Raw genomic sequence first — 14030 nt, forward strand, 5'->3', positions numbered from 1 at the left:
AGAAGTGAACTGATGGATGTACACTCTGTGTGTCTGTCTGTCTATATCTGCCTCTCTCTCTCTCTTTTTTTTTTCTCTCTCTCTGCTTGTAGAATATATAAATGTTAATGTTAGTCTCATGATCAGCTTCAGGGTGAGAAAAGAGTGGCACCAAAAGGCAATCAGGAATAAATGGAAAATGGCAGGATGTTGGTAGGTTTAGGCTATTATTAAGTTTTTTTCAAGAGCCATGAGAAGCTATTTTTTATTTCTGTTTTGATATCAGGAGAAATTAAATGTGGTCTGGGATAGTTCATCTTTTATTCTATTTAACAACATGTATCTGCTTGTAGCTGGGTCATAAAAATTTCATCTTTGTTAGTGACAGATTTATCTCTCTCCTGGTGTATGTTTGTGGGGACTTGGTTTATAGTGAGATATTATCTCCCTTACAATGTATCCAAAATATCTTTCCTAGTGGTACTCTAGGAAATTAAAGACCTCTGAAAAATTTTTGTGGGCCATAGGATAATGCCTACATTTTTGTATTTCTATGTAGAGATTGAAACTCTTCTTTAATATTTATTTTATGTCTTCTCTAACCATTCTGCACCTCCCAATATGTGGTCCAGCCACACAGATCTATTCTTCATTCCCTAGATGGACAATGACTAAACATTGATGGTGAACTGCTTTCTATCAATGTTTCCACACACAGTCAGGTGTGATCAGAGACTGTAATCAGTCACTAATTTAGGACTCTCAGAAAATTGGTCCTGAAAAAGTCATGGGAAATTACTTTTTCTTTAATGAATTCCTTCTGGATCTGGCTCCTTTGGGGTGCAGGCCCCCTAGGCCCAGGGGTTGGTAGAATGAGACATTTAGAAGAGGTGGGTGTCAGACACAAGTGAGGACTACGGGGGCTGAATAAAGGGCAGTGGGATGTTGGTTCAAGACCCTGGTGTCACTCTCAGACATCCTGGACCGCTGAATGGGAGGGTGAAAAGCTGGTGCCCTTGTGTCTTTCAAACTAGGACAACCTGGTTTCCCAAACTGTGTAATGCTCTGTTGGGCAGTTCTTCAGGTATAGTAACATTTCTCTTCTCTGTTTCCCTGCTATCCCAATAATGTGCCACACTGTAGATTCATATTAATATTCACTAGTTACAGTCTTTAAAAATTATAGTATTCATGATGATCATTGAGTGTGCATGCAGTCTCACAAGAGACTATCACATAGTAACATCTTAGTGAGGTAGACATTTAATGCAGAGGCCTTTTAACTTTGACTATATATTTAAATTACTCAGGCTACCTCCTAGAGATTCCAATTACATTTATTGATGGAGACATTCTATTTTAAAAAGTGTATGATCTTGCAATTTAAAATATGATCCGTAGATAAAGGCATTACCAACTGTAAATCAGAACTTTTGAAATGTAGAATTTTGGCCCCACATTGGGTGTACTGAACAAAAATCAGTATTTAACAGGGTCAACAAGTGGTTGGTATGTAAAGCATAATTTTAGAAGCACTTTCATGTGATTCTGTGTGCAGTGCAGTCTGAAAACTCTGGATTTACCAGGTAAAGATGAGAGGGCACTGTGAGGGGAGCAGCTGAAACTCATGTGACTTACTGGTGGCTGTATTTCCAAATTATATTGAGCTGGTCTGTGATTCCTAAACAAGACTTCTAATGCTAGATATGATGTCATCTTCCAGGAAAGCAGCATTCTGAGAAATTTCGCTTGGTTCTTTTAAACTGAAACACAGGCACATTATAGCCAAGTGTAAATAACTGTTATTATTTTTTTGCCATAGTAAATAGCAGGATGAAGATCCCAGCAACTGGTCTTAGCTATATAACATCAGTGGAGGAACTTTCCATGTGTTTCATGTCCCTCTCCAGCTTCTTTAGTCACCTCTGAGGCACTTTGAGATACAGGTATCAAAACTAAAGCTTTAAAGGTAGAAATTATTTTCTTCAAATTGCTAAGCTTCTCAGAGATATTTAATATTGAATCACATGTATATGAACACAGGGAACAAAGTGTGACGTGGTCATGCGTGTCGGTTGTCTGCTAAGTCTAAGGAACAGTGTGGTTGGGTAATCAAGCATTTTCTAAGCATTTCCAAAGTTAAAGCTAGTAATTGTGTAATGGGTGTCAAAAGCTAGTGCTAGATGGTTAAAATTCATGTGTCTTTATTCTGGAAGGATTTAGTAGGAGTGCTTATTCTAATTCAAATGGGGAATTTGATGCCTTTAAAGTTTGATGAATATAACAGTATGCCTTTTCCTGAAGGAAAAATCATCAAATATGAATGAATTATTTGCTACAACTAGGCACCATGCCAGGTCCTGGCTCTGTAGCAGTCGTGAAGCTACACATGGTGTTTGTTGTCTGGAGTTGAGCATTTGATACCAAAGTCAGCTAGAATGTAATGATTAGGGCATTGAGTGCTATGGGAAGAGTACAGGATGCCATGAAAACACAGAGCAGGTTACACAAGGGCTAGGGAAGCAGGGAATGCTTTTCTGAGCGAGTGACCATTAATATACTATGTGAACACAGTGCAGAGGGAAGAAGGTGCGGGGCAGGAGGACAGCAAGTGTGAACTTCTGGACAATGAAAACTATGACTTAGAAAGCCAAAATGCTGAGGTGTGAGACACAGCAGTGATTATTCTTGAAATAGATGAGTGTGTGAAACTGCAGGGTCAGGTCATGAAACACCTTCGGGTGGTTCTTAACAGGACCTTTGCCTTTATCTTACAAACAACAGGAATCCATGAAACTGTAAACAGAGGGATGATGACCATTTTTTAAAAATCTTAGAATGCCATCCTGTGAAAGGAGTGAAAGCATGGAACAAGAGATGAAGTAATCGACTCCAGAATCCAGAAAAGACATGTAAACTTGGTCGAGAGAGTGACAGTTGGGATAAACTATTAAGTTAGACTGAAATGGCACCATTTATAGGACTTTCTAGACTAGGTATTTAAAGTGAAAGGAATGAATGAATGAAAGAAAACTCTCATGTTTGAAGCTTGACCCTGGCTTAATTTTACAAAGATGTAAGAGACTGGAGAGCAGATTGGGAGAGGGAGGACAGTGAGCCGTGAGTTTTATTTGAAAGCTGTTGAGCTAAAGAGGGTCCTGGTGATCCATGGGGGGACAATCAGTAAGCAGTTGTTGATAATGGTACTGAAGGGGATAGAATGGCATTCTCATGAGCTTTAGATGGTAAATGAGGTTATAGGAATAGGCAAGGTCTTTAAGGTCTCTTTCTGTAGAAGTATCAGAGAACAGTGTTTAGGAAAAATACCCTAAGAAAAAGAAATGTAAACATAATGATCAGAGAAGAAACCAATTACAGTCATTGAGGATGAATGTGCAGGGAAATATTAAAAGAAAGTGTGTTGCAGTGTGATCACACAGAAACTAAAATATGATCATATTTTATAAAGAAGGAGTTAATATTGTTGGACCTATTGAGAAGTAAAGAAATAAACTTTAAAAGCATCTTTAATGTAGCTATATATAATATTTATGATTATATAGATATGATTATTGAAGATGAAACCAACCATTGAATGATGTCTAACAGATCATATATCATAGCTGCATTTTTGTTCTTACTCATGTTTTAAAGGGATCTTTAGTATTTCATCTTAAAGAAATTGGAGACAGAACATGACAAGAGGGAACCAAACGGTGATTGCTGAGTTTCTCCTTTTGGGTCTACCCATTCAGCCAGAGCACAAACACCTGTTCTACGTTCTTTTCCTGGCCATGTACCTGACCACTGTCCTGGGGAACCTCATCATCGTCGTCCTCATCCTACTGGACTCCCATCTCCACACACCCATGTATTTGTTTCTCAGCAACTTGTCCTTCTCTGACCTCTGCTTCTCCTCTGTCACAATGCCCAAGTTGCTACAGATCATGAACAGTCAAGTCCCATCCATCTCCTATGCAGGATGTCTGAGTCAAATGTACTTTTACCTGTTTTTTGGAGACCTGGAGAGTTTCCTGCTTGTGGTCATGGCCTATGACCGCTATGTGGCCATCTGTTTCCCCCTGCACTATACCAGCATCATGAGCCCCAAGCTCTGCCTTACCCTGGTGGCACTGTCCTGGGTACTGACCACGTTCCATGCCTTGTTGCACACCCTGCTCATGGCCAGACTGTCTTTCTGTGCAGACAATGTGATCCACCACTTTTTCTGTGACATATCTACTCTGCTGAAACTGTCTTGCTCTGACACTCATGTTAATGAGGTGGTGATATTTGTCATGGGAGGCATCATTCTTGTCATCCCATTCCTGCTCATCACCATGTCCTATGCAGGGATTGTGTCTTCCATCCTCAAGGTCCCTTCTGCACGAGGCATCCGTAAGGCCTTCTCCACCTGTGGCTCACACCTGTCTGTGGTGTCTCTGTTCTATGGGACAGTTATTGGTCTCTACCTGATCCCATCAGCTGATAATTCTCCAGTGAAGGAGACTGTCATGTCCATGATGTACACTGTGGTGACTCCCATGCTGAACCCCTTCATCTACAGCCTGAGGAACCGAGACATCAAGGGAGCCCTGGGAAGAGTCATTTGTAAAAAGAAAATCTTCTGCCTTTGATGGTAGCCCATGGGATTCAATAGATAAATTTATAGTTAAATATTGTTACTGGCTTATGCTTCACTACCATGGTATTTTCTGTTGCAGTTGGGCACTGCATTGTAGTCTGCTAGTAAAGGGGAAGTGGCTGTGTCCTTGGACTGGGACGGGGTGCTCCATGACAAGCTAGGAAAGCTTTTCTCTCTGTGAATTTCAGGTCCCATTGAGAAGCCACACCTTACAATTTGTTAACTGAATTTCTGCCACTTGTTATGAAACCCACTAACTTATCCTGTATTGTTTTAAAACTACAACTGCAGTTTAAATGATACTCTCTTCTCCCATGACAATGGACTGAGAGCCATCAGTCCAGTCTCCTGCTGCTTCTAGGCTGGATTTGTTGTTGCTCAGTTATTATCTTTACTTGTCTCTCTATCAAGAGTTCACACTATTCTGTTATTTACCTTTTACATTTTTCTTTTATTTTCCTCTCTGCATTGTCACATTTTTAATGGTCTGAATTTAGTATGGTCTTCACATATTGTGTCATTATAATAATTCAGTTTGTATTTACTTGAGAAGTCAGTCATACCTGGTGCTCTAAGTGCGGCCTCCCAAGTCTGGGGAAGTAGCCAGAGTCATTATTTTCATTTTTGTTAAAGACAGAGATGTTAATACCACAGGGTGAAGGATTCATGACAATGATCATAACATTGGGGCAAGAGTGGTGTATTCTCACTAACATGGCATGGTTCAGTGAAGGCGTATATATAAGTTTATACTAAATGATATCTCACTCTTTTGACTATTTTTAACATCACTAATCTTTGCAATGTTTTATTTTACTTTGTTATTGTGTCAGTTTCATGAAGGGAAGGAAATATTATCATCATTTTAAAACATCAACATTATCCTGTTGCCTAATAAAACTCGTAAGCTCATAAGCGCCTGCTGTGATTTTTGTTTTTGCATTTTCTTTTTTTAGATTTATTTATTTTTTAAAACATTAATTACATTGCATTATGTGACACAGTTTCAATAGGCTCTGGGATTCCTCCCACCCCTCCCTGTACCTTCTCCCCATGATAGATTCCTCCACCTTGTTGCAATATTACAGTTCAAATTCAGTCAAGATTCTTTCATTGCAAGCATATACCAAGCATAGAGTTCAGCATCTTATTGTCTAGATAACTTAAATGGTTTCTTGAGGAGACATCTCTGGTCTGAAGGCAGAGCTGGCAGAGTATCATCCCGATCAATTAAAAGCCATAACATAACATCAAAAACAATTTACAACATTATGGAATTATTTGACATGGCATTGAATAACCAATATGTTAAAAAAATGCAAGTTCTTAACCACATCCTGTGATTACTTCATTGACATTTCAATTTTAGTTTATATACAACCGAATTCTATACACATCAAGTTGGATTATAAGTAAATGAGTGTAGATGAGTTAATTATATTTAAAACTATAAAACCTGGATATTATACAATTTAAAAGGATGTCACTAACAAGTTATATTTTAAATAGATGTGATCTGAATTCCTGGAGAATTGCAGCATGTGGGGAATGAGTGCGTTTTATCCCTTTAGCAGAATCATACTAAGCTGTTTAGAAGCCATGGATGACTTTAGGGAGAAAATCTGTTTTTTTTTTCTTATGTTGTAATGGTGACTACATGTCATTATACATCTGTCTAAACCCAGAAAAGCTATACCACAAACAGATATCTTTACTGGAAGCTATAGATATTAATTAATAATAATGTGTCCACATTGGGTCGTGAGTTGTATGTATATGCCACCCTCAAGCAAGGTGTTAATTTCAAGGACTAATGGAAGGGAATGGTGTGTGACTGTCCATTTTGTTGGTAAACCTTTGTAAACCTAAGAACTACTCAGAAGTAAAAAGATTTTAAACATATAAGAAATGTAGACATGTCTAGTCTGTAGTGATAGAATCCAGATAATTAGAAATTAGTGGTATGAGGTGGAATCCTTTTGTTTGCATGTTCTATCTACTGTTTCTTTTTATTTTTACTTTTTTAAAAAGTAAAATATTTTATTTTTTGATGTTTAAGTAATTAAGATGAATGCATGCCCATGTGGATCACTGATTAGGGTAGGAAGGGTAAACCAATGGGGAAAGTGGATGAGATAATTGCTTTCAATTTCTTTTTCTTTCTGTACCTGGGGAAAGGTGCAGAGAACGGGAGACGGCCACTTCCAACAGCCCAAATGCAAGAGTACCCAGGTTTGGGGCACAGCCACTCAATTTCATTCTAGGGTCCCAAGTGTTGTGCATGTTCCACGGGCACTGCTTAAGTGGTTTTGATAGTTCTGAGATGCTGTTGATTTCATTGCTGCACAATTGAGGAAGTCTTTTCAGGGTTCACTGATTGAAAGAATTTACCTTAGAGTCGTCACTGGCCCAGATACTTGCTCTCAAAGCTTGGCTGGGAGAGTTGTTCAATTTGTTCTGCCCTCTGTCCTCTGCTATGGTACCAGATGTCTTTTGCAGGCCTCTATGAGCTTTCATGTCCGCTGTGTACCTGGGCATGCCACCCAATGTACAGGCTTCAGCAGCTTAAACTGAAGAGGAGGCCCAGTTCTGACAGGTGCACTCCATGGTCAGACCACAGATCTTATGTATTTCCCCACAACTGTGTCCAACTCAGTTCATCACCCACATCAGCCTACACTCATGCTGGTGGTTGCAGTTGCCTGATCAGTTCTCTCTTCAACTCCATTTCATGTATAGAACAAAGGGTGTTGTGACCCAGCCTAACCCTGCCCACTACATACTTGGGCTTCATGCACATTAGTGACAATTGCTGTCTAGTTGGAGAGACTCCTAATAACTCCCACATGGCCTGTCCCCAGCCCTGGTTCCCTGGTTCTCTGGTTCCTGCACATGCTGGTATGTGCAGGAGACTGATCCAGGGTGTTGCACATCACATTCAGCTCTGATACAAGGCATTTGGTGATGCAACCTAGTTCAGCCTGACCAACTGCAGTATCAAGCATGCTGGTGGGTACTGCCATCTGTTGGGCCAGGCCTGCCTCCAGCTTTGGTTCTCATGCTCACCAGCGGGAGCTACAGTTCATCAGAGGGTTAACCACAGTTTCCCTATTAGGCATACTTCCATGCCGAGGTCTTGCACTTTCCAGTTGGTATTGTGGTCCAGCCTGACAGGACCTGCCTACAGTTCTGGCATTTGTCAGCTGATCTTGGCAAAGCCCAACCAGCCTATGCAGATATGGATATGGTTGGTTAGCCCAATCTGGCTTTCCCCCTACCCTAGTTCACATGCAGGCTCTTCCCTAACCCAGCTCATATGCAGGCTATGCCTAGGTTGGTCTGTCTCCAGTCACAGCTCTTAGGCTCACCAGCAGGAGCAGTTGTCCATCAGGGGAGCTTCAACAGTCCACTACCAGGCTGACCCTTCCCAAGGTCTTTCACGTGCTGGTAGGTGGTATGGTCAGTTTCATCTTGGTATTAGCTAGCAGGTGCTGCAGACTGGCTTGACCTGGACTGTCCCCATTCCTGGTCCTAATGTGAACTGGCTTGTGTTGTGGCTCAACTTCTGTCCTGTGCCCAATTCTGGTTCACATATCTGCCAATGAGAACTATGACCTGTCCCAGTCCGGCCTACTTGCAGACGACCCACCTATGTCTGTGGGTAGTGTAGGAGGTGGAATCTTGATTATAAGTTTTCATACTGAAGTTTGAAGTGATAGAATGGTTAGAGATTTTGAGCAGATTAGAAGTTACAAGGATGATTTTATTTTCACATTGATGAGCTGACCTTTAATATGGGTGCATTTAATTGTATGTAAATTATATTTCAAGAAAATTATAAAGTGTGTATGTGAGAATCTGTGGACTCTAATCCTTGCTATTACCAGAGAAGGTTTACAGTTTGTGAAGTTGTCAAATGATTGTTCAAGGGTCTGGCACGATGGCTTAGTTGGCTAATCCTCCCCTTGCAAATGCCAGGATACAATTTGGGTTCTGATTCATGTCCCAACTGCTCCACTCTTCATCCAGCTTCCTGCTTATTGCCTCAGAAAGCAGTGGAGGATGTTCCGAAAGCCTTGGGACCTTGTACCTGTTTGGAAGACCCAGAGGAAGTTCTGGCTCCTGGCTTCAGATCAGCTCAGCTTTGGCCTTCGTGGCCACTTGGGAGTGAACCAGTGAATGTAAGATCTTTCTCTCTGTCTCTCCTTGTCTCTGTAAACCTGGCTTTCTAATAAAAATAAATAGATATTCAGATATTATCATTACTATTGCTTACACTTTTCTTTTTTAAATATTTATTTTTATTGGAAAGGCAGAATGTGTGAAAAAGAGGGAGTGAGAGAGAGAAAGAGAGAGAGATTTCTATCCATTAGTTCAATCCCCAGATGACCTTAATGGCCAGAGCTGAGCTTATCCTAAACCAGGAGCCAGGATATTCTGCTGGATCTCCCATGCGGGTGCAGGGTCTAAGAGCTTGAACCATCCTCCATCACTTTCTCAGGCCATAACCAGGGAGCTGGGTCAGAACTGGAGCAGCTGGGACTAGAACTGACACTTAAAATGGGATGCCACCAGATTCACTTGCTGTTTTACCAAATTGCTTTTCCTGGTTGACCTTGAAGCTAAGTGATGGGAAAAAACAACTGAACTTTTCTTTCCCTTAACTCTTGTTTTTGGAGTTTACCAGCTCCTCTTCAATTCTTTATATATCTTGACATTACAGTCATAGTATTGCATTATAGAACTCTAGAAATTATTCTGTGTTTTGGTAGGGGCTCTTTAGTACACTCTGACCATTAATCTTGTGTGTCTTAGACTACACTGTGTCATTTCTCTTTCAAATTCACTTCTGTTATGTTTTCCCCCAGGTAACTTTCAAATATGTCAGACTTTATCAACATAGCTTCTGAGTGTAGTGTGAATATGAGGAGGTTTCAAAAAGCTCTTTGAAGATTTGTATTGTCTTAATATTTTTGAGACTCCCTCATGTATTTCCTATAGTTAATTCCTTTTTAGTAATTATAGCTTTTGATTAGCATTTGAAGCCATTGAAAATTGTGTATGGTATAAGAAATGAATGCACTGTTTTCCATGTCAGACTTGTTGTGGTATCATTTTTTAAAAGATTTATTTGTTTTTATTGGAAAGTCAGATATACAGAGAGGAGGAGAGACAGAGAGGAAGATCTTCCGTCTGCTGATTCACTGCCCAAGCGGCTGCAATGGCCGGAGCTGAGCCAATCCGAAGCCAGGAGCTACTTCTGGGTCTCTCACATGGGTGCAGGGTCCCAAGGCTTTGGGCCGTCTTTGACTTCCTTCCCAGGCCACAGCAGGGCTGCTGGGATTAGAACTGGCACTCATATAGGATCCTGGAGTGTGCAAGGCAAGGACTTTAACCACTACACTATTGCGCCAGGTCCTGTGGTATCATTTTTGAGTAATATATTCTTTGCTCCATTGTTTGAAGTACCATATTAACCATAAAATAAATCTTCAGAAACAGGACTATTTACAGTGGTTCATTTTATTAATCTTTTTGTCAATTCAAATATAAATATATACTAGTTTAGAATATGTACTGATTCTTGAGATATATTTTTAAAATATATATTGTTATTTAATTGATCACAAGTGAACATTGTATCTGTTTTTCAAATCTTGAAAATTTTACACATTTTTCTTTTTAATTAAGAATGAGCTTGTCAGTTTGTAAAAACAATTTTATGAAAAATTTGAGTTGGATTTTATTGAATAATTTGAGGTGAATTAATGCTGAACTGTTGCAGCTTCAAATGTCATCAAGTTAGAATTTTAAACTGATCAATTTTATTATAGCAAAACCTATCTTTGAAAATGTGTGTCAAAGGAGTCATCTTTCCTGGGACCTTGTATATCTCCTCTCATTGTGATGTTCTTGAGTATTCCCTTCCTATGGTTTATGAACCTAATTTAGCTGGCATTGAAAATGAAATAATTTTAACAGATTTTAAAATTTAATTATCTGATATAGAAAACAGATAATTAATATTTTGTCCTCTCGCTGATAATTCTTTGTATTTATGCTACTGAGATTTAAGAGTTTATTCATTGTAAGGACTTATGCTGCCTTAACAGATACATAAAATATGATAAATTATTTCAAGAAACATGAAATCAAATGTATAGAAGTGATTGGTTCAGGAATTATACAAAGGTGATATCAAAAGTCAAGATGTGGAATACAGGACACGAGGATTAAAGTTAGAGTTCCATGTGGAGGGTGTGAGAGGGAGGTGCTCAATGGCACCACACATGGAGCTGTCCCCTGAGCAGATGAGATGCCAGTTGGGAGTTCAGGAGCAAGATGTGGGCTTCAGACTGAGACGAGGAGGTCAGGAGAACATAAGGATGCACAAGGTGATGCAGGTGATGGCTCTGGAGGCCATCACTCAGTGGGGACAAAGGGAACGATCCAGCGAGGCTGGAATCCTTGCCTTGTGTGGTGCTGAAGGTTTGGAAAAAGAGTGGTTGTGCCTGTTTTTCTCAACTGGGAAAGAATGAAAAGAAACTGGAGTCAGAGAGTCTGACCTTACGTAGGCTCAGCCATTGACACACTTTCTGGTTGAGAAGTCATTGAATTCCTCCATAGTTTGTATAGTTTACAATGTAAGCATCCTCATGACTTCCTTGAAATTGTCATGAAGGTGGAATAAGGTTATTTTGTGCTGGCCAAACTACCAAATGGAAGAAAGACATCCATAAAAAGTAAACTTGCATGCTGGTTTCAAGTTGGTAAATTCTCAGGAGGTTTCTGTTTCTCTGTGTTTATTGAAACTCCAATAGCTAAAATATCAGCCTAAATGTCCATCAACTAATGACTGAATAAAGAAAATGTGATCTCTCTCTCTCTCTCTCTCTCTCTCTCTCTCTCTCTCTCTCTCTAGTATGGAATACTTCTCAGTCATAAAAAATGAAATCCACTTTTTTGCAACCAAACAAAAGCAACTGATGATCATTAGTATTAATGAAATAAGTTAGTCTAAAAAACAAATGTTTTCTGTGACGACTGGCAGTTAAAAATGTGGAGAAATGAAATAGCCAGTTTTGCATATGACTGCTGTTGTAGCCCACATTTACCCAATAGTGGAACTGGTTTTACAGCTTTTATTTGTTGTGTTTGATTAGTGGAATATCAAGTGTGACTATAGAGTGCATTGAAATGATTTCTTTGAAAAACCTGATGAGGGCAGTTGAAGGGAGGAAGGGATATTAGGAAATGTAGGGGAGGGAGGGAGGAATCATTGTGTTCCCAGAACTGAGACTATGGCATGTATACAATTAATTCCATTTCTATTAATGTGTGTGTATATATATATATATATTTAAAGTGAACTTGCTCTTAGGAACTCAATATTTTTTTCTAAAAATTTAAAATCTCTGTGCGATGTTAGTTAATTCTTGATTAAGCCAAATTCTAATACTAGCAAAGAGTCAGAAAAATCTGTTCAATGTATGGTTGCATCAGGGAGCCTTTGTAATGGGACAGGTCCAAAAAGACTTTAAGAATGTGAAAAGAAATCTGGAGGAATAGGGGGTACTTGAGTGATGTAATGATGTGAAAAATGAAAAAATGTTTTGGCGCGTATTTACAGGAGACCGTGATTGATTAGGAGACCGATACAGTTGATGTAATTTAGTATTAGCAAAAATTACAGAGAACTCTTCAGGAATTATACCATAGGTAGTGTTCTGCATAGAATAATTAATGTCCTATTACAATTTCAGAATGTAATATATGTGTGTGATTTCAAATAGTTCTTCCACTCTGTATTTCCAGGATGCGGAAAACAAAGAAGGCATTGCCACATCATTAAAATATTTCTCCTTAGTAAAATTGCTAAGCCACACTTTATTTAGTTTACATATTAAGTGATTACATGGCATGCAATTTTAATATAAATTTACATAAAGTGTAATGACTCTGGAAAAATATTCTAATATTGTATCAGTATGTGTATAAATTAAAATAAAAATTTTGAAGTACTACAATCCTAGGCAAGAGAAAGTTTTCTTTTTACAAACAACTCTTCTCAGGGCTCCCTTGATGTCTCGGTTCCTCAGGCTGTAAATGAAGGGGTTCAGCATGGGAGTCACCACAGTGTACATCATGGACATGACAGTCTCCTTCACTGGAGAATTATCAGCTGATGGGATCAGGTAGAGACCAATAACTGTCCCATAGAACAGAGACACCACAGACAGGTGTGAGCCACAAGTGGAGAAGGCCTTACGGATGCCTCGTGCAGAAGGGACCTTGAGGATGGAAGACACAATCCCTGTGTAGGACATGATTATTAATAGGAATGGGATGACAAGAAAAACACTTGCCGTGACAAATATCACCACCTCATTAACATGAGTGTCAGAGCAAGACAGTTTCAGCAGAGTAGATATATCACAGAAAAAGTGGGGGATCACATTGTCTGCATAGAAGGACAGTCTGGTCATGAGCAGGGTGTGCAACAAGGCATGGAACGTGGTCAGCACCCAGCACAGCGCTACCAGGGTGAGGCAGAGCTTGGGGCTCATGATGCTGGTATAGTGCAGGGGGAAACAGATGGCCACATAGCGGTCATAGGCCATGGCCACAAGCAGGAAGTTTTCCAGGTCTCCAAAAAGGAAGAAGAAGTAAATTTGAGCAAGACATCCTGCATAGGGGATGGATGGGACATGGCTGTTCATGATCTGTAGCAACTTGGGCACTGTGACAGAGGAGAAGCAGAGGTCAGAGAAGGACAAGTTGCTGAGAAACAAATACATGGGCGTGTGGAGATGGGAGTCCAATATAATGAGGATGATGATGATGAGGTTCCCCAGGACAGTTGTCAGGTACATGGCCAAGAAGAGGTCATAGAACAGGTGTTTGTGCTGTGGATGAATGGGCAGGCCCAGGAGGAGGAACTCTGAGACAGTGGTATGGTTCTTTCCTGTCATGTTCTGTTGCTAGTTGCTTTTGAAGAGAAAAGGTGTATCAAAACCTGAGATTATATGCTTTAAACTACAATGATAAATTTTTTTTGTCTCAATCTAATTACATTACAATGACGGTAATTTCTAAATTTCAAATTTCTGTAATTAAAATCTGGGTTATCATGAATGAATTGCTTTATTTGCATTTCTTAAAATGTAAGGTATCACATCATTTCTAAAACCACAATTTCCTTCTGGGATGCAAAAAAAAAAAAAAAACCATGCAAATCTCTTACCTCCTCAATAAATGTAATGCTTTCCTGCTCAGTAACTTTTTCATAAAAGATTTGTTTGTTTGAAAGTGTTACAACCTGAGAAAGAAATAAAGAGAGATCTTCCATGCACTAATTCACTGCTTGATAATTGCAATGGATGGAGCTGATCCAGAGTAAATCCAA

At 39.5% G+C, this 14030-nt stretch overlaps 2 protein-coding genes across 2 annotated transcripts; one reads left to right on the forward strand and one right to left on the reverse strand.

Moving 5' to 3' along the window:
• The first annotated feature begins 3674 nt into the window (after window positions 1-3674).
• Window positions 3675-4616, forward strand: LOC121169819 (olfactory receptor 1468-like). The gene has a single exon (XM_041000572.1). It carries the CDS (start codon window positions 3675-3677, stop codon window positions 4614-4616), a length of 942 nt encoding a protein of 313 aa, XP_040856506.1.
• A 1502-nt stretch (window positions 4617-6118) lies between these two features.
• Window positions 6119-13596, reverse strand: LOC121169982 (olfactory receptor 1-like). The gene is made up of 2 exons (XM_041000834.1): window positions 12681-13596; window positions 6119-6189 (listed from the first exon to the last, which is right to left on the reverse strand). Exons 1-2 carry the CDS (start codon window positions 13594-13596, stop codon window positions 6119-6121), a joined length of 987 nt encoding a protein of 328 aa, XP_040856768.1.
• Between the last annotated feature and the right edge of the window lie 434 nt (window positions 13597-14030).

This window comes from Ochotona curzoniae, unplaced genomic scaffold, assembly GCF_017591425.1.
Source record: "Ochotona curzoniae isolate NIBS_2020 unplaced genomic scaffold, NIBS_Ocur_1.0 scaffold_2453, whole genome shotgun sequence".
Lineage (NCBI taxonomy): Eukaryota > Metazoa > Chordata > Mammalia > Lagomorpha > Ochotonidae > Ochotona > Ochotona curzoniae.